At 41.9% G+C, this 21,148-nt stretch overlaps 1 protein-coding gene and 1 long non-coding RNA gene across 2 annotated transcripts; one reads left to right on the top strand and one right to left on the bottom strand.

Annotated features, from left to right (window-relative positions):
- Positions 1 to 85: 85 nt before the first annotated feature.
- Positions 86 to 17,812, top strand: LOC134203345 (uncharacterized). Its single transcript, XM_062678219.1, has 6 exons — positions 86 to 238; positions 413 to 659; positions 730 to 2,451; positions 2,530 to 2,650; positions 15,448 to 16,893; positions 16,957 to 17,812. The coding sequence occupies exons 1-5, from the start codon at positions 231 to 233 to the stop codon at positions 16,869 to 16,871; spliced, it is 3,522 nt and encodes a 1,173-aa protein (XP_062534203.1). The 5' UTR covers positions 86 to 230; the 3' UTR covers positions 16,872 to 16,893; positions 16,957 to 17,812.
- LOC134203363 (uncharacterized) lies at positions 12,660 to 21,104 on the bottom strand. Its single transcript, XR_009977582.1, has 3 exons — positions 20,613 to 21,104; positions 13,592 to 13,700; positions 12,660 to 13,537 (listed from the first exon to the last, which is right to left on the bottom strand). It is a non-coding gene; the product is annotated as an uncharacterized LOC134203363 (long non-coding RNA).
- Positions 21,105 to 21,148: the final 44 nt, after the last annotated feature.

Below are 21,148 nucleotides of genomic sequence, written 5' to 3' on the forward strand. Positions count from 1 at the left end.
GTTTGGCTCGCAACCCGCAGGGTTGTCCACGTCATCATCTCTTGAAACATTTTCCTCACGCGCTGATCGATGATGATGGCTGCATACCACATTGAAAAAAAAAACAAAAATGGCGTCTACGATTGTTTTGATTGCGTGAGTGGTGCTTCGTGCATTGCGTAAAAATCATAGTTTAGAATGAGTTTTGAGTGAAATTTGATTACAAAATATATCGCGAATGTACCAGGAATATGAAGAGGTAAGCGATTTGTTGCAAGTGGTACATATTGCCCGGGAAATTGACTGAAAATTATGGGCCTATCAATGGCACTCACTTTCCATTCATGGGTTGGTAGGGGGTAGAAGAAAATTGTTTCTATTTATGGGTCAAATTGTGCAAGGTTTTAGTAGGTAATTGATTGTTTGATTATAGAAAATTGAACGCGCTGGAGCTGCGTCGGCAGCTGGAAAAAGGCCGACGGCACGAGGATTGTGATGGTGAGCAACATCAGCAGCCGAAATCGCCCAGCAAGAAGCGATCGCCATCGAAAAGCACTGTCGGGGGAGGAAGTCCGAAGCGGGCTAGGGTGGCGAAGGGATATGGATCAACATCCCGGAAAGAAGATCCCCGAGAGCACCAGAATCTCAATCGGGATGAAATTGTTTTGATGTTTATGGAGGTGAGTTAACAAAATTTAGGCATAGGTCCATCATACAGAAATTCATTTTATTCTGCTTTCTTATAATTAGGTATCGGAGAAAATCGATCGTTGTTTCGATTTCGATTTGCAGAAATGGCTAAGTCGCTACGAGGGACTACGAGCAAAGGAGGAAACTAATTTTCCTGAAGCAGCCATGTTGATCACGAGTGCCGCTCAGATCTACGGCCGAAAGGTGGATTATCTGGAGGAAATAATATTGCACATGGATCAAGATCAGAAGGGCAGAGATGAAAATCAAGAGGAACAGCAGAAGGAAAATAAGCCAACATCTGGCAGAAAGCGTGCCGCTCGTTTCCAGCCCCAATCTTTATCTGATTGCTTCGGAGATTTGGAGTTTACGGTCGTTAACGGCAAGAAGGCACCGATTGAGTCACTAGTGACGAGTTTGCAAAGGGTGGCAGTCGATTCACGGAACAAGTTTCAACAAATGCAAGAGTTGTGCAACGAATTGAGGACCATGCCGAGTAAACAGCGAAAACAGGAAATATTGAATCGCCTTCGAGACGACGCGAATATTCCTGCAATTATGTCCAGTCACACTGCCGCCAGGAAAAATCAGATTCTTGACCTGGAATCGGGTGAAACAATAGGGACCCGGTACGATTTTCAGATTCATTTGAATTTCATTGATGTTAAGACCGGTTTACTCATGCCGGAGCATGATTTGAAGAAATTCTTCCAACGCTGTGATGTGATTGATTATTTATTCGAGCAGCATGAAAGCGAGAGCAAAAGAGACGGATCATCAGATCAAAATGCGATCTTCCCGTTGAGGCCGCGAGAATTCAAGATCTATTTGCCTCCGGATTATCTCAAGAACAAATACCGCATCGAAATTGATGATACAGCAGACTTTGACAATGAACTGCATAAAGCGAGAAGTAGCAACTATCGAAAAGATCCGATATTGGAGTTGATGCAAAGTAAATTTGCTGGCCGAAGGGAATGTATTGAATTTTCGAAAACTGCAGAAACAAATACACAGGAAGTTTCGTTTTCGAATGCGTTGTCCTCAACCGTAATCGAACCTGGCACAGATATGGATCCGATGCTACGTGAATCGGTTGGGGTTCCGTTGGAAAATAGCGAAACCCACGACGACAGTCAAAATACAACTCCCGTTGACATTGCTTCGAATTTGGAAGACACACCTCAAGAACCGAATTCAACGCCTTTCCACGACAGCGGAGCTTTTGACGACAGCCAAAACACGATTCCTGATGAATCTCCATCGACTTTGGAGAGCACACCTCGAATATTAAATCACGAATCACAATCTCAGACAACCATCATTGTGTCGATTATCTCCGAACACGACCGGAATGACTTCCCGAGATCGAAAGAATGCTCCCCGGAACCGGAATTGATGGCCCTTGAAAATCAAACCACAGCTGTGCCCAACACCGATCAGGATTCCAGCAAACAGTCAAACGCACCGTCCCGGCTCAGCCTGGAGGACGAAGGTATCGGCGTCGACAGGGAATCACTGGGCAAGCAAACCCCATCCGATCTGGCGCGATCGCCTTCGCTGGACAAGCTCAGCGATGACGGTGTAGGGGGCGCTTCATACGCTCCCATGTCCGCCCCCATGTTCGGCAGTGGCTTAGTGGTGATGAGTGGCACTGGAATGCGCACAATTTCGCTGAAGCCGGCCCTGCTCGAGCGCAATCTATTCAAGATCCCCGAGTGTCATCTGAGGAAGCACCTGCTGTTTACCCTGCCGCCGGAGTTTAAGCGGTTGAAAATGGATGTAAGTAGTCGTTGTCATAATGTTTGCTTCGAGTTTGAAGACAGAGCAATGATAATTAATTTACATTTTTATTTTTAGTTGGTTCGTAAAGCCAGTGATCGAACGAAGGATATTTTCACGTTGACAATGTACAGTTTGAGTCCACGTGGCGCTAAGAGCCCCGAATGGATGAGGCGAGCTTCGACCCCGGAATTGGAAGGTAAATTTGATCGTTGTGTAAATGGGGGTCCAATTTGTAGCAGTCTACATTATTCAATATTATTTTTGAAAATTTACCGTGGAAATTCTCAAGAATTTTCCTTGATTATTAAGAAAAAATCCGTGGAATTTTACGAAAAATTTACCTTGTACATTCCCGTGAAAACTTTATCGAATTTTCTATGGAAATTCCAAAAAATATGGATATTTCGATGAATCCATGAAGACTTTGAAAACGTATAACGAATAACGTCAAAAGTTTCCATCGAAAAGTTTTTTGAAGCATGTCCATAAGAAAAATGGCAGATGGATTATTACAACATCAAAACAGTTTTGCAATCGAAAACGCAAAAAATGAAAATGTTTGTGATTCAAGTCAACGGTTCTGGCAGCCAGAGAGAAGTGGACGGTGGGGAAAGTCAGCAAGCAAGAGTGTGCAAGCAGAGGGTAACGTTCCCTTAAATCTCTGGAGAAGAATTGTCAATGGATAACAAAGTTGCATCTTGCTATCAGTTGGAGCACAACTGGAAAAAAAGTCATGGCCTGTGGCCTTGCATAATTATGTTATGGTTATGGGCCGGAGTTTTCCGATCATCCACGGAACGTGAAATAATGTTTTCGCGATGGAAGACGATGGAGAAACTGAGCGTATGTTGATGAGTATGGGAAAATGATCACTTGTCCAGGTGTCATCGTCTACCTTCCATTTGAGTTTGTTTGCAATTTCCGGGGAAGCTATTGACAAGTCCAGAGCTGATGTTCCACCATTACGGGGATCTAGTCTAGTGTGTTCTCCGGTATTCAGCAACACTAACCCATTGTTTGTGATAAAATTTTCCAAGACATCCCCGTTAGAGTCTCTTTTTGAACTTCCCCACATTGGACTATGGCTATTGAAATCGCCTAGCAGCAATATTGGTTGTGGCAATTCACTTATAAGCTTATCTACCTCTTCTTTTAGGGTATGGGATAGAGTGTGTCAGGGTATATACACGCTGGCGTATGTAGCAATTATGGGATGCATAACCTGCGCTGCTACAACTTGCAGTGATGTTTTCAGTTTTAAAAACTTATAGGAAGTATTTCTGTGCACAGCGTGTCCGACTCCATTTTGCGAGGCAGAATACGGATCGGGGAGAATGGTCCAATCATATTCTCCATGGTGAAATTTCTGCAAAATATTTGTCCTGGACAAACGAGTTTCTTGTAGCGCTATTACGGTTGGCTGATGTTTGGTCGCAATCTACTGAAGTTCATTGTACCGTTCCTGTAATCCGTTAACGTTCCATTGCAGGGCAACGGACACGTTGTCTTCTTGTCTTTGTCGTCTACCGTCGTTATTTTGTCTCGATGAGTGGGTTGGTGGAGGGATTTCTGAAACGTGGTGTGCATCAGTTGTCTGTTGCGTATTGGTAGGTAATCTTGTACTTGCCTGAGTATGGTACAGGCGCCCGTCGCCGACTGCCGCCGGAGGAACAACAGGCGAACCTGGATCATCTCCGGACAACACAAACATTACATCAACGTAAAAAATGGCAACACAAAAACGCCAACTGGACCGATTTCGAGGATATAATTCTAGAGCGTATACCAAGGAATAGTACGTTAACCGTAGAAGAGTTCAGCCAAAGAATAATTGAGGCAGCGGAAGCCAGTATATCTAGATCATCCGGTAAACCAGGCCGGAAATCAGTTCGCTGGTGGAACAACGAAGTAGAAGCAGCAGTTAAGGCACGACGAAGAAAACTACGAAGACTGAGACGCTTGAAAGCCTTAACAGAATTCAAAGAGGCACGAAATTATTCCCGAAAAATAGTTGAAGAAGCAAAAAAAGCATCCTGGGAAGCGTTTACGACAAGTTTCAACCCCAAACAACCAGCAGTGAAATGTGGCTAAGATTCAATGCTTTTTGTGGAAAACGACCAAATCCCAACCACGTTTTGAAAATCGGCAACAAAATAGTTACGGAACGTGAGAGTATAGCTGAACACTTGGCCGATTTCTTTCAGCATGTTTCTCAATCGTCCCAACCAACAATTGACATTCTTCCGAATCACTCTGAATCAATAGGATCTGAAAGTTTCAACGAAGACTTTACAATCGAAGAGTTATTATGGGCGTTGGATAAAGCTGGGAGCAAATCCATATGTGTTGACGAGATCAGCTACCCTATGCTAAGTCACCTTCCTATACGGGTCAAAATGCAACTATTGAACACGATCAACGGTATTTGGAGAACGGGTGAAATACCACCGAGTTGGAAAGAAGGAATAGTCATTCCGATCCCTAAAATGGGCAAAGATCACAAAATCTTTGGAAACCAACGACCTATAACGCTGCTCAGTTGCTTAGGCAAAACAGTTGAGCGAATGGTTAATAGGCGACTTTACGAAGAACTCGAAAAACAACAACGACTAAATAAACACCAGTTTGGTTTTCGCAAAGGACGCGGAATCGATCTATATCTAGCAGCTCTAGAAAAGTCGATACGGAAAACAGTGGACAGCAATGCTCACTGCGAAATCCTTATGATAGAGTCATAGACATAACAAAAGCATACGACACGGCCGACAGGAATAAAATTATATCAATCCTAAACATATGGGGAATTCGAGGAAGAATGCTTCAATTTGTACAAGCTTTTTGACCAACCGAACCATTCGTGTAGCGGTTGGAAACACGTTATCAGCGAAACGAGTTCAACAAAACGGAGTTCCTCAAGGTTCAACACTATCTGTCACCCTGTTCCTCGTACTTATGGTGACGATTTTCGAAAGCATACCAGAAGGAATCGAAATTTTCGTGTACGCCGACGACATCATCATTGTGGCTTCTGGTCGTAGCCCAAATGTGCTGAGGAGAAGACTACAGAAAGCTGCAAATGCTATTGACAAGTGGAGCGATCGGATTGGGCTAACTATATCGAACGAAAAAACAAATTTCATGCACATTGCAAGAAACGAAAACATCCCGAAACACCCGCTTTGTTCATCAACAATCGAAATATTCCCGAAGTTCAATATGCGAGAATTTTAGGTGTTTTGGTCGACCGCCGCATGAATTTCAAAAAACACGTACCGTGGAGGCACCATATTTGACGCAGTTAAGAAAATTTTAAAAAGAATCATTATTTAAAAAATAATTCCAATACGGATTCGCTTAATATTCTGCATAACGAGCTTACTACTATTATAGAATATGTAGAAATAATGAAACTTCGAAATATAAGTTTATTTCTTAGTTTTTCAATCAGTTTTTACGTAGTACTTGAGGTGCACAACTTGACGCACTAATTTTACTATGTTCCTTATTTGACGCAAAGTTGTTCCTAATTTGACGCACTTTAAAACTATGTTAAAACTCAATCAGCCTTTATATAAAGACAGTGCAATAGAACTTGGTGCGATATAAAATAACAAGTTAATTAATTATACAAAGAGGTATTTTTTTTTGTTCAGTTTTTCTGCAAGTTATATGCTCTGTAACATGTAAGTGCTTTGTTAGTTTCATGAACCCTGCACATCATTCAAAATGCTTTTCATTTAGGTGTAAGAATCATGTGTTACGGGAGGATTAACTTTTACATTTCATTACATAACCAGCCTACCATGGTCTGTTGTATTTGTAATAAAAACATAACTTTCTTTGGTAATCTGCAATTTTGAATCTATAAACTGAGAAGTTTGTATAGCTTCTGTCTAAACTGAGAAGCGTACAGCTTCTGTCTAATCTGAAAACGCAACTTGTATATGAACGCTTTTAGAACCACATTGAAGCTACCAATCTGCAAGTGTTACGTGACCGGCAGATATATCTAAAAAAATATGAGCTGCCCATCTATATACATTTGTTCAATAAACTATTAACATAAACTGAAGCTTATATGATAAAGGCAGCCATAGTTTTGTTTGACTTCATATTCAGGGTTGTACGACTAGTAGCGACAGGAAAACGACAGAGGAAAAAAATGAAAAAGTGTTTATTTTTTTTGTTTTTTTGGATTTTGTGCAAAAAAAAGAAAATTAATTATATGATACTAATTTATTATAAAATATTGTTTGCTCGCAAGAATTCTAAAACTAGCATATAAAAACAGCATAATTACCAAATACCTGTAAGAAACGCATCAAAATCGAAGGCAGCATAAGGCATACTATCATGGGCTGGACACATAGTGGAATGATCCAATGTTGACTAATATTTAAAGTAGTTGAGAGTTAGTTAAAACTTAATGAATACATATTGCTTCTCCTAAGACTATTATTGAGGTTTATTAGCACTGCCTTGTCTATTCGTATGATAAGATTAATTAGGAACATAACAATGCATTGTGAGCCAAATTTGACGCAGAACATTTTGGGTTGAAAAATGCGTTCGAATGTTGCAATGTTCAACGTAAAAGGTAAAGCTTACTCATAATGCTCAGCTGTTTGTAGGTAGGGGTAAAAGATTCTCACAAAAGTTATTTTGCGTGAAAAAATGATCATTCGACCCTTAGCATTGTGGCTAAGAAAGAAAAAAATTGACGCATTATGAGTATGACTTCCATATATTTTATTCGGGTACGTTGATGCTTCATCAATAATATGCTGTTTATGCCATATATGCAAAGAAGAAGAGCAAATAAAGCCATCTAGCTTGATTCGTTGATATATTTTTGGCGAAAATAGGTTTTCTGCATCATTTGATTTGAGAGTGCGTCAAGTTTGGACCTGCGTCAAATATGGTGCTTCCACGGTAGCAGAAATACGAAATAAGTGCCAGACAACAATAAACTTCATAAAAACAGTTGGAAATCGCATGAGAGGAGGAGCAAGAAAAACATTACTGCAAATCACCAACGGAGTCCTAGTTCCAAAACTATTATTCGGAATAGCAAAGGTAAACGGAGGAAGTTTGACTAATATGAAAATACTACAGCCCCTGTACAATGCCGGAGTACTTGAAGCAAGTGGCGCATTTCGATCAAGCCCTGTCGAGTCGATTATGGCAGAATCAGGTCAACTACCTTTCTCCCATTAAGTAGTTCAGCAAAATATATGCAAAGCTATACGTTTACTGGAGAGGTAGTATCTTCTATGTGGTAGACAGGATTCTAACCAACAACAAGAGGATAATGAAGCAATTAGCACTATCAAAAATTACCCTGCCATTCGAAGGGCTAAATTCGAATATGAAGAACTCACCGGCAAGCAACTCCCTATAATTGCTCGTTTACCTTGCGTTGAAGGAATATCTTGGCGTGACAAAAAGCCCAGCATTGATTGGTCAGTACGGAAAAAAATACAGGGTTGGGCAGCCGACTGCCAAAGCTAACCCGATTTATCAACAGTTGATTCACACCACGTGCACACTTCAAAAAAATCTTCACGGACGGCTCCGTCGACGTGGAAAACGTAGGATTTGGCATAGCAATATTTTCTCAATATTTTCCGCAGAAGCAATGGCTGTCCTGTACGCGGTTGAACATCTCGTCGAAAGAAATGAACAAACCGTGATTTTCTCGAACTCAGCAAGTGCATTGGAGGCGCTAGAAGTTGCTGGAGAAGGGCAACTCTAAACACCCATGGATCCAGCAACTAGAAAATGTACTGAGGACAAAGCTAGTGGTGTTGTGCTGGATTCCAGGGCATGTCGGTATAGAAGGTAATGTTAAGGTAGATAAACTGGAAAAAGAAGGAACGACGGCGCAAAAATTGGAGGTCCCTATTCCTGGAGAAGATGCATTGAGATACTGCCATCCGTCTTCAATGGGAAAATGAATGGTATAACAGTTTAAGATTTCTTAGAACCATAAAAGTTTCTACCCTTCCGTGGATTGATCGTAATGTAGCAGCAGAACAAAGAGCATTAAGTAAACTAAGGATAGGCCATACAAATGTAACTCACAGACACCTTTTCTGCAGGGATTCGAATATGTGTGAAACGTGCAATGTTCAGATAACTGTACCTCACATTCTTTTGGAATGCCGAAAATTTGAAGAACACAGAAGGGAATGTAAATTAAAGAACAATCTAAATGAGATACTAAGTTTTGAAAAAAATGAAGAAGACAAACTAATTAAGTACCTCAGGGCACAGATAACAGACATCCAGGCTAGAACAAATTTTACTCAAAAAGCTGTGTAAATCAAAGTACGTTAGAATACTGACTGTGGCAATACGTCGTTTGATGACGCTAAGTGTGTCTTTCATGGCCACAAGCGTACTAGCTGTCATATTGCATCAAACAAACATTGCGCGCCAAAATGATGCCAAGCTTGCCGCCTCTTTCAGCACGTGATAACTGTTGATGTTTATTTTTCAGGCACTATGGAACCAACGAGGTAAAAAATATTTTTTGCAAAACACTTTTTCGTACCTTCAAACATTCAAGTAGAGTTTCTGCTACTCAGCCTCTTCTCATATTGGTGAAAATTATATGCTTATAAAAGTTTTAACTACTGTCGAAGAGAGATAGTGTTCTAAAACAGTTATTCAGTTATATTTCTATACATAAACTGAATTGAAAGACTAGACGGGACATGAATAAATGAAAAATCATGAATATATTTGCACACCAAAATCTGAATTATAGTTACAGCAAAATGATTTGCTGAAGTATGTCCAGCAATCTAATAGTTTACTGTGATTTCAGCATCAGCTTTTTTCTCCTGATTGATTGCAATTTCTATGAGACGTAAAATATTTTCTATCAATGTCATTAGTAGCAATAAAAAGGTAGAAAATTAATTGTGAAGCTGATTTAATGTAATTCCAATGCTGTCTGATTTCCAGCAAAATAAACTTAAAGTGTGAGCACAAATTATGGCCTTTTCATCTTTGCAGTGCTTCGCTGCTGGCTGTGACGCTAATGGAAAGGGTCACAAAACAAACCATGCGCTCCATGATGGCAGAGAAATCGCTTGCGTTAGTGTGAGAAAGAAACATCACATATGGAATCAAAACCAGTGTGAGGAGGAGGATCTGTTGTTTATGTTTATGGTGGGTGGTGGCGCCTAAAATTTTGACAGCTTCTTGATGAGAGAAACTATGCGATGCCAGCGCCTCCACGAGATTGCCACTTGTGTTGCGTTTCAAAACGTCCGTTAAATTCCTTACACACGATTGAAAACTGACTTGTATGTCTGTTCTCTGTGCTCAGGGCATCAAAATTACTTTCAAAAATATAATAATTTCAATAGTTAGTAAGGATGAATAACTGTAAAGTTAAATCCTTTAAATACAATAAAAAAACTGAGCGTGTGTACTTGTTCGACGGTAGCTATTTTATGGCCGGACGCAGGTGCTGCTGCAGAAGCACGATCTGTTCGAATATGTGGAAAGGGACGCCATTGAAATACCGGAGTTGCATTGCTAGACCAGCCGGGAAAAACGATCCAAGCAGGAGCGAAAGTGCCGGTCGCTACTCAAGAATAAGCGATTCCCAACTGGAATATGTTCAAGAGCTGGCAATTCAACGAACACTTCTATTCGCTTTCGGTATGCGCAGGCTAGTTGATTTTTATAGAACAGTTCCTCTCCGGAGGTGCAAATCTTACTGACGCAACCTGTTGTCCACGTTAGGATCGGCTCACAACAGCTTCTGTTCTCCATGTTAGGGGCGGCTGATCTTCGTCCGCGTGCCAGCAAGGTACTCTAAGTGAAACTGTGCACCATGGTCCACCGGAAATAAGGAGGAATTGTCTTCCCTAAATTTAAAGGATTTCGTTTGGTGTCAGGCCCTGCAAGCCAGCCTTTAAAAAATCATAAGCAACGAACAATCAACAAGAGAGTACGGAACCATCGGCGAAGACCACTGCGACAAAAAGGGACTAGCGATTGGAAACTCGGTTCGTGGAACTGCAAATCTCTCAACTTCATCGGGAGCACACGCATACTCGCCGATGTGCTCAAGGACCGTGGATTCGGCATCGTAGCGCTGCAGGAGGTTTGTTGGAAGGGATCAATGGTGCGAACGTTTAGAGGTAATCATACCATCTACCAGAGCTGCGGCAACGCACACGAGCTGGGAACAGCTTTCATAGTGATGGGCGATATGCAAAGGCGCGTGATCGGGTGGTGGCCGATCAATGAAAGAATGTGCAGGTTGAGGATCAAAGGCCGGTTCTTCAACTTCAGCATAATCAACGTCCATAGCCCACACTCCGGAAGCACTGATGATGATAAGGACGCATTCTACGCGCAGCTGGAACGTGAGAGTACGTCAGCTGCCCAAGCCACGACGTCAAAATCATCATAGGAGATTTGAACGCTCCGGTTGGCCAAGAGGAGGAGTTTAGACCGACTATTGGAAAGTTCAGCGCTCACCGGCTGACGAACGAAAACGGCCTACGACTAATTGATTTCGCCGCCTCCAAGAATATGGCCATTCGCAGCACCTACTTCCAACACAGCCTCCCGTATCGGTACACCTGGAGATCACCACTGCAGACAGAATCACAAATCGACCACGTCCTGAATGATGGACGGCACTTCTCCGACATTATCGACGTCAGGACATATCGTGGCGCTAACATCGACTCTGACCACTATCTGGTGATGGTTAAACTGCGCCCAAAACTATCCGTCATCAACAATGTTCGGTACCGACGACCGCCGCGGTACGACCTAGAGCGCCTGAAGCAACCTGATGTCGCCACTGCATACGCGCAGCATCTCGAGGCAGCGTTGCCGGAAGAGGGTGAGCTCGATGGGGCCCCTCTTGAGGACTGCTGGAATACAGTCAAAGCAGCCATTAACGACGAAGTCGACGGAACGATTGGTTCGACGAAGAGTGCAGACAGATTCTGGAGGAGAAGGACGCAGCGCAGGCGGTCGCGCTGCAGCAAGGTACCCGCCAGAACGTGGAACGTTATAGACGGAAGCGGAGACAGCAGACTCGCCTTTTTCAAAAGAAGAAACGCCACCTGGAAGAAGCGGAGTGCGAGGAGATGGAACAGCTGTGCCGTTCGCAAGAAACACGCAAGTTCTACCAGCAGCTCAACGCATCCCGCAAAGGCTTCGTGCCACGAGCCGAAATGTGCTGGGATAAGGATGGGAGCACGAACGTGTGGTGATCGAAAGGTGGACGCAGCACTACTAGGAACATCTGAATGGCGCTGAGAGTACAGGCAGTGAAAGTCAAGGCAGCGGAGGAGATGACTACGCCAGTTCATCGGACGATGGAAGCCAACCAGCCCCCACCTTGAGGGAAGTTAAGGATGCCATCCAACAGCTAAAGACCAATAAATCAGCTGGTAAGGATGGTATCGGAGCTGAGCTCATCAAGATGGGCCCGGAAAAGCTAGCCACTTGCCTGCACAAATTGATAGTCAGAATCTGGGAAACTGAACAGCTACCGGAGGAGTGGAAGGAAGGGGTTATATGCCCCATCTACAAGAAAGGCGACAAGCTGGAGTGTGAGAACTTTCGAGCGATCACCATCCTTAATGCCGCCTAGAAAGTGATATCCCAGATCATCATCCGTCGTCTGTCACCATTATGTTATGGTGACCGCTCGACAACGGACCAGATCTTTACTGTACGGCAAATCCTTCAAAAATGCCGTGAATATCAGGTCCCAACGCATCATCTGTTCGTTGATTTCAAGGCGGCATACGACAGTATAGACCGCGTAGAGCTATGGAAACGAGAACAGCTTCCCTGGGAAGCTGACCAGACTGGTCAAAGCAACGGTGGATGGTGTACAAAACTGTGTGAAGTTTTCGGGCGAACACTCCAGTTCGTTCGAATCACGCCGGGGACTAAGACAAGGTGATGGACTTTCGTGCCTGTTGTTCAACATTGCGCTAGAAGGTGTCATGCGAAGAGCCGGGTGTCACAGTTGGGGTACTATTTTCAACAGATCCAGTCAATTTATTTGTTTCGCGGATGACATGGACATTGTCGGCCGAACATTTGCAAAGGTGGCAGAACTGTACACCCGCCTGAAACGTGAAGCAACAAAAGTTGGACTGGTGGTGAATGCGTCAAAGACAAAGTACATGCTTGTGGGCGGAACCGAGCGCGACAGGGCCCGCCTGGGAAGCAGTGTTACGATAGACGGGGATATCTTCGAGGTGGTCGAGGAATTCGTCTACCTCGGATCCTTGCTAACGGCTGATAACAATGTCAGTCGTGAAATACGAAGGCGCATCATCTGTGGAAGTTGGGCCTACTACGGGCTCCAGAAGAAACTGCGGTCAAAAAAGATTCGCCACCGCACCAAATGTGTCATGTACAAGACGTTAATAAGACCGGTTGTCCTCTACGGACATGAAACATGGACAATGCTCGAGGAGGACTTGCAAGCACTCGGAGTATTCGAGAAACGGGTGCTTATGACCATCTTTGGCGGTGTGCAAGAAGACGGTGTGTGGCGGCGAAGAATGAACCATGAGCTCGCCCAGCATTTCTCGTGCTTCGACCGACTGGTCAGTCAGAGGCCGATGCCATAGTGAACGAGAATAGAAGAGACGCAACGAGTTGAAGCTTAGAGAAGTGACGAGAAAAACGCTCTGTATCATACTTGTTAAGACGCCGCATTAACAACCCTGGTTGCAGCATAACGGGCAACATGACAGTTTGCGCTTAGCAGTAGTAGTGTAAGGGACAAGCCAGAGTAAACGCGACGTGCGATGCGACGCGACGCAACAGTGCAATTTGACAGCCTGTTGATAATGATTGTTATTCTTTTGCGTGAGTCGCGTGAAATGGTGGTATTGACAGTGTAGGGAGTAAAGAGGCGAACAGAAAATAAACAAACTTCGCCATCGCAGCTAATTGGAAAAAATATTATCGAATTATTGGAAGGCAAAAATCGTTATTAAGTGTATTTGAACTCGGAATTATTTATTACCAGCAGCAGAAAAAAGTGTAGGACAATTGAGATACCAGTGAGTAAAACCTGAAAAGAAACATAAAACAGTTAATAATCAATCAACAATATGTAAATACTTACCTGCAGATACGGTGAAACTCCTGATTTTCTGAGCAGAATAACTCCAAACGGCAAATAAAGTCTATCTTCTGTCCCTCCTGTGTAAATCGTAAGTAGAACCCGGAAAGTGCTAGAATAATGATTCATTAATTTACAAATTGTATTTGAGTAGCAGTTTGACGATAAAATCCACCAACTCAAAGGTAGGGTAGTTGAACCTTTCTTCAACACTTAAAAAAGGGTTTGGAAGGCATTGTAGAAGAAAAAAAAAACCAGTTTATTTGTAAGTACGTTAGATAATCAAATTACTATTATCATTTACAAAGGAAATAAAATTACAGTTTAGCGTTGCTGAAAATCAATCAGCTGCTTAGAAAATTGGTTTCCCTGTCGGGAACAATACTAAAAGCGTTTGTAAAATCGTGTAGTTCCGTACTGTACACCCAGGTTTTTTTTTACACGGTTGGATTTCATTAATTTCTCGGTTAACCTGAACTTTCACAGTTTTTTAAATACCCCCTGAATTTTCTTTGATTTTTTTGTGAATTTTTTCGTGGGGTTTACTCATTGCTTCATTGACGCTGAAGGTGTTAAACGACCAAAACCAAACCGTTTAAAAAAAAAACTGGGTGTATTGATATTTTTTCGCTAAATTAATGGAAACAAACACGTAACAATGCCCAAATGCGTTGCCTATAGCGTCAACGCATCACATAGCCAGCCTCTTCGCATTCAGGAACACTTCTATTCACCTTCTGTATGCCAAGGCTAGAAGATTTTTATATAACGGTTAAAGAATCAGTTTAATCGCCAACGCTTCCTTTTTCTTCGACCCATCACTTCGCTTTGTATATGTCGACGCTAGACAGGTGCTTTCCCTACTAGCGTACTGGTTTCGTGGGATCAAACCCCACCAAAGGGAGTGGCTACCCTCCAATGCCTTTTCCGAACTAAATCTATCACATGTTGTGCATATGCATAATCGAGTTTCAGACATTATAATTAATATCCACTCCGGGTGGCTTAATACCCGGAATATAGGCAATTAACTTTGAATGAAAGGAGCGAAATGTTTTTCTCAGCAAACCGAGCCTTGGATTGTTTAGAGACGTGGATAGATGCATTGTCCTGCTGGAATATGATGTCATCATTCTCGTCATTTTCAATATGACCGATCAAAACACCTCCCCCTAGCTCCAGATACATTCCAGAATTCATTCGGGTCGAGATGAAACAAATCGGAAGCTTTGCATGGTAGGAGAAGGCACCCCATACCATCAAACTTCCATCTCCAACGTTTCGCTTCGATCTCACGACAATGGTCTTACTCAAATTATGCCAGTAGCAACTATAACAGTCCAGACCATCTAAATTAAACTTCTTCTCGTCAGAAAACACAACGTTTTGCCATTCTGTCTTCCACTCCATGTACTTCCGGGCGAACTTGAGCCGGTTCTGCTTATGAATGAGATTGAGCTTCGGTTTTCCTTGCAGTTTCTTTCATTTTATGTTCGGCGATTAATTCAGAATCCGAGCAATCTGCCGAGGAGACACCGGAACATCCAATTTCTCCTTTATCTGCGAGCAGGACAACCGATTTTGGGTGGCTTCATGTCTGATTTGACCTTTCAGCCTCAAAGACAGTTTGGTTCGTCCTTTGGTAGCAGGTTTAATTCCATATTTTGAACCTTTTTTAAGGAAATTACATACCATTTTCTCAGAGCGACCAATTTTCCGTACGATTGAGACGTTAGAGTGATCCTTCAAATATTAAGAGAGTTCGAACTTTATATATTCTAACTAGACTTTATCAGCTGAAATGTAGCCTTTTCAAGTCTATGTTTTCAATCAGCTAATAATTTTAACATTTATTTCAGACTTTCTCGGTTTTGACGAGTTTGAGGACATTCTACAGGGCCCAGCTGGGAAGTGCCTGTACAGCTTGGCACCCATGAGCGACGGTCAGCAATCGAATGTGTCTCGTGCTTCCTCGCCAGTAAGCGATTTCTTCGGATTCGACAATGATGAGTCAATTCGCGGCATTGCCAGTGAGGAAATTGCCCGTGTGGCAGACTTTGATGACGATACCGGAAATAACTCGAAAGAAGTGCAAGCTACTTCATGTGATCCTGTACAGAGCGAGCCAATATTGCCCGAAGTTGTACCTGAGAAGACCCAACAACCTGAACCAGAAACGGCAATCCCACAATCCGAGTCACAACAGTCTACTCCGACGCGTACCATGTCCCGTGATTCCGGAATTTCGGACGATCAAAACGAGCAGTCAACTATGCGGCAAAGTCGTTCAAAAGAGGCCACACCAGAGCCATCCGACGAAACTTCCGATGTAATTGATCATCCACAACCTGAGGAGAATCCGGCTGTAACGAGCGCCAAATACATTCAAAGCGTGGCCGAAGCCAAAGAGCTGATCGAAAAGGTCAACAGTTGGCACCGGAAGTTGAAGCCTATTCTGGTACAGTCCGAGAAAAGAAATCACTTCGACATCCACGCATATGGAACCGAGATCATCGATTCGTTTGGGTGTGAACAATCAGTGGAAGATGTACCGGTGATAAATTTTGCTCAGGTCATGGAGAATAAGCCGGAGGACTTCACGGCGCGATACTTCCTATCGATGTTAATGTTGGCAAACACGAACAACGTACAGATTGTGGCTCGCAATCAAGATTCTCAACGGTTGACTGCTAAGGAGGACATCGAGTTGCGGTTGCTGAGCAGAAAACGTCACCATCAAGAAATGGAGAGTATGGGTGAGCGGATCCCCTGTGATAATACACCGACCGGGCGGTTGGCCAGTGGTGGAAAGAAATCAAAACTGTCACGGGGGATGAAGCGCAAGAGGTTGATAGAGGACGACGAGGGCTTGGAAGAGGAAGAAGACGAAGTGGAACTGAGAGGAATCCGTCGATTGCAGGATGATGACGATCCGGATTTCGATTTCCTGGAGCGGATTCGACGGATATACCCGAACATTAACAGTGAGGAATCCAAACGGAAAAGGATAGCATTCCACAGAGGCATGCGTCGGTGTGCTTACGGGTTACAAGACGGTGGAGAACAAGAGATCGTCCCCCCGCAACTGCCAGAACCAATGGAACCTACCCCGGAAGAGGATGATCCGGATGAAATTCTTTCCGTCAATTTGACGACCAACGAAGCAATAATGGTGATGGCTCCTCCACCAGTAATGGTCGATCCGGATCCTTGCTGCTCCAAGAGTTTGGTCTCAACGGCGGAATCCGGTTACGGTTCCATGATTGAACAAAATGATTGTTAGGACAATTCTTTTTTTTTTCTTGGTGAGATTTGAAAATTAATCATTTTATTCAGAAAACTAATATTGATCCTTTTTTACTCAACAGGTTATTCAGCACATGAATATATCTACACGTGTTCATTACTTATGTTTTGTAAGCACCGACACTGCTTAGACACAGATAACACCGTTTTTTAAATTAGTAGTCAGCAATTAACTGTTGTTCTATTTTGACTTAGAATTAGGTCCACAAATTTAGATAATAAGCTACAATTTTTTCTTCGAATTTATATCCAGGAAAACTTCGCTATTATTTTCCTTAGTACAAAATCCGTACATTAAGATTTGACTATCTCAGTACTATTTCAAATGTGAACATTTCGCCCAGTGTATTTATAGTTTATTATTTCTTGCATTTATTCTTAAGCCAACCTTACCAACTTTTATGTTGTCAAACAAGATTCCTTATTTACATCCAAGTACTACTATATTTACTCGAATTATAATTATTTACACTAATTTTTATTTTTTCAAACATTTATTTCCTTTTCTTTTGTGTTATCCACTCAATGCATCCATATTTTGAGCAATCCTTAAACATCATTCGACAGATGAATTGCACGTGTTTGGCATCCAACTAAAATTTATTAAATTATCTGAATCGATCACCTCTTCTTGGTGTTTCGTTTTAGGCGAGAACGATTTTATATCATTCTTTTTCTGATAAGTCCAATCGATAAGTAGCTGTAAATTTCCCAATTAAAATCGTAAATCAATTTCATCTATAGTTTTAGGCATGAATTCGTTGCTTGCCATTTCAGGCTCATATAGATAACAACTCACTTGACACAAAACATGGCATGACTATTGTAACTCTTGTAGAGCGTAATCCAAGTGAACGTTTAGAGTTGATTGTGGCGATAGGATATATTTTTTGGAATAAAAGAAGCATAAAAACTGTATATGTCGCATTTTTTTATGTATGATAATTTCACTGAAAGGTTGTGTGTTATTTATACAGAATTTAGTTTACAAGACAAGGTTTGCGCAGGTCCAATAAATCCGCCTTAAAACCAATCATTACGAAAGACAAAACCGACCTAGGTGACGAATACAGGATAACAATTGGAAACTTGGAACATGAAACCGCAAGTTTCGCAGGTTGCGGCAGGATAATCTATGATGAATTACTTCCCCAGAACTTTGACGTCATAACCAGTGTTGTAAAATGTCATCTGCATTCGTTTGTATAATTTTTCCAGAACTTGTTCAGAAGTTAGCTATCGGTTCCGAAGGTATGTCGAACTTATAGCCCTTAAATGTGCCTACAACTTTGTCTAATAAGGCATTGCTGTAAATATGTAATCTGGGGCGTGGGAGGCAAAATGTCATTCAAATGACATTATGTCAAATGACACGTGACATTTTGGAAAGTTTTCACTTTCCAGCCTCAGATGTTATATTTAGAGCAATGTACCCTTGGACAAAAATATAGCCCTACTCAAGCGTTATGAGTACATCTAAAAATATGAAGTAAATTTTCCTTTTAAAGAAAGTTATGAACAAATTAGTCAAATGACATGCAGATGACATTTTACAAGCCTGGTCATGACTGTTGAAAATTTGCTGACAGAAAGTGTTAGAAGAAACTTAATTTTAAAATTAAAAAAACACTTTAATAAAGAATTAAAAAAAAAAAAAAAAAATGTTAGAAGAAACAACTAGGTAATCATTGAATTTTGTATATTATGTACATACTAGCAAGCCATGAATTTACTGCCCATGATTTTATAGTTGACGTAACAACCATTGCGCTTTCGAATGTATTTTGAAAAATTTAGGGACAAACATCGCAAATTTAAAATATTTCAACCCGTAAGCACATAAATGAGGCTTGGAACAAGCAACGTATCGATGTTGCAGCGGTTGAAATAACTTAAACCGATGCCATAGAGAAAGAGAATAGAAGAGTTGAGGGGAACGAGAGTGGTAAAAAGTAACGAGCAAAAATTTTCATGACATACTCAAAGCGTTTTCTAATCAAATGCAGTTTTCTACCCATCCAATAAACACAAAGAGATCATTAAAAGGAGAGTTCCATAGGTTGTACGAAGACCTTCGAAAACATCTGAAGAAATTTTACTCTTATACTAGGATGAATGTGGATACATTCGATATGGTTCTGGATCAAATTGGACACAAGTTATTGAAAAACTGGACCAACTTCAACAAAGAACCGATTCTACCTTGCGAACGATTGATTGTGACGATATGTCTTAACCATTTCCAGAATTAAAATCTGCAAAACTTCATGAAATCCTAAAATGTTTTCTAGATTCCTAGCGACTGGATCCTCGTTCACTACCCTTGGATTTTCATTTTGTATGGGTCGTTCAACGGTTGCTGAAATGGTTCGGGAAACTTGCTGTGCATTATGGGACGTACTGCAACCCATTTATATGCCAGCTCCAAGCAAATATTTCCCAAATTGTATCGGTGCCGTTGATGATAAGCACATCCGGATTAAGTACTACAACTACAAAGGCTACAATTCAACTGTTATACAAGCTGTTTCAGATGCCAGTAGTAAGTTTTTAATGGTGGAAATCGGAGGATACGGCAAGCAAAGCGATGGTGGAACATTTAGCCATTCGGACATGTACCATTTGTTGAATGATGGAAAACTAAACGTACCTCCTGATTCACAACTACCTGATCAGAATCTCAAGCTGAAAATGCCGTACAGGAACGCCAGTGAGCTTTCCTCTATCCAGTTTTCCGCGAGCGGTAATGGCCGCCAGCTTGCCTGAGGGTTAGTGTCTGATTTGACGTTTGTGAAGGTCAACTGCACCCACCATTTGAGCATTTCAATCAATGTGGTATATAAGAAGGCTTGAATTCACTGAATCAGCACCTTCTTGCAACATTGATCAGCACCTATATGCAACATTGGTCAGAATGCTCGGAGCGGTGGGTGCAGTTGACCTCCACAAACGTTAAATCAGAGACTGACCACAGCCAATCTGGCGGCCATTACTGCTCGCGGAAAACTGGATAGATTCTACTATCTATACTTTCCTCCAGTTAGTGTCAAACAGTACAGTGACCGATTGATTTTTACACAGCGAAAAGCCGCCATTACCAAGCGTGGAAAGCTGGATATGGCATCCACATACAGATGGGACTGACATGCGATAAGGGACAGAATATGAGTTACATTGAAAATTGAATTCAAGTGATTTTACAAAATTAGAATATGTCCCGCGCTGTAACAAAGTTCATCTGGTTACAAGACAAATCGCCGGAGTTCTGCCAAACCGCAGCAAGTCCCATTGAAAAATTAACCATTGTTTTCATGTAGCAGATTCAATTGATCACAAATTGTATCGGATTTCCTTTAGACCAATAACTCTTACAACAAATGTACGCATGGACTTTCACGAACAAAATATCACAAGTCAGTCAAAAAGCCGCTTGGTGCGGTTTGGCTGAACCCCGACCAAATTAAAGTCTAAAGGTCTTTTTATAGGATCCAATGTTTGTAATACTGATGAAGCTGATTTTGGCTTCGCAGTGTTATAATAAGGACACACCTGTGATACTTGTACCATGGTACAAGAGGACAAGAAAATTATTCCAAGACTATCTTTGATAAAGACAATTATTAATATGGTACTCATTTCAAGATTTTTGTACCATGTTACTTATACAACCAGTGTGTCATTAGTATTATACATGACTAAAACAGTAACAAATACTTACGAATGTCAGATTTTGATCGACTTATTGTATTTCATCCTAAAAGTTAAGCGCCATGAGCCTCTGGGTCTGATGTCATGTAAGGGTTCCAATCTATCGCTTATTCGCTGATTTAGCTTTGGCCCGTCGTATGGTTTGACGGACCAAACACTACATCTTTCTACAATTTCAGTTGATTGAGGCTGTTACCGTGCATTTCAACCCTATGCGCAGTCCTATCCCTCACGCAACCTATTGCCAAGCTGTCGTCACCACACGCTGCCAACCTTAACTTCCTGTTTCGTGCACTGCAACGAGAAGATTCTATTCAAGAAGAAACCGTCAGAGTGAGCAGTTATAAACGTGTCTTTACGCAAACAAAAGAAAAAATAAAGTACAGTCCGCTTAGTTATTAAAAATAGTTCGCCGCGTTTTATTTCGTTCCGCCTTCTCCCTCGCGTACATTTGGACCTTCGTCGCCGGATAATTCGCGAAACAGTAATGGAAACGAGTCGTAAACGTCGCGATGTGCTTTTCGAGCGCAGGGAATGGGAAAAGTC

This window comes from Armigeres subalbatus, chromosome 1 (genome assembly GCF_024139115.2).
Source record: "Armigeres subalbatus isolate Guangzhou_Male chromosome 1, GZ_Asu_2, whole genome shotgun sequence".
NCBI lineage: Eukaryota > Metazoa > Arthropoda > Insecta > Diptera > Culicidae > Armigeres > Armigeres subalbatus.

Excerpts from the sequence above, each read along its gene's own strand:
- LOC134203345 (XM_062678219.1), top strand. Across the intron at positions 660-729 it reads TTGTTTTGATGTTTATGGAG|GTATCGGAGAAAATCGATCG; the intron begins GTGAGTTAACAA and ends TCTTATAATTAG. Across the intron at positions 2,452-2,529 it reads TTAAGCGGTTGAAAATGGAT|TTGGTTCGTAAAGCCAGTGA; the intron begins GTAAGTAGTCGT and ends TTTTATTTTTAG.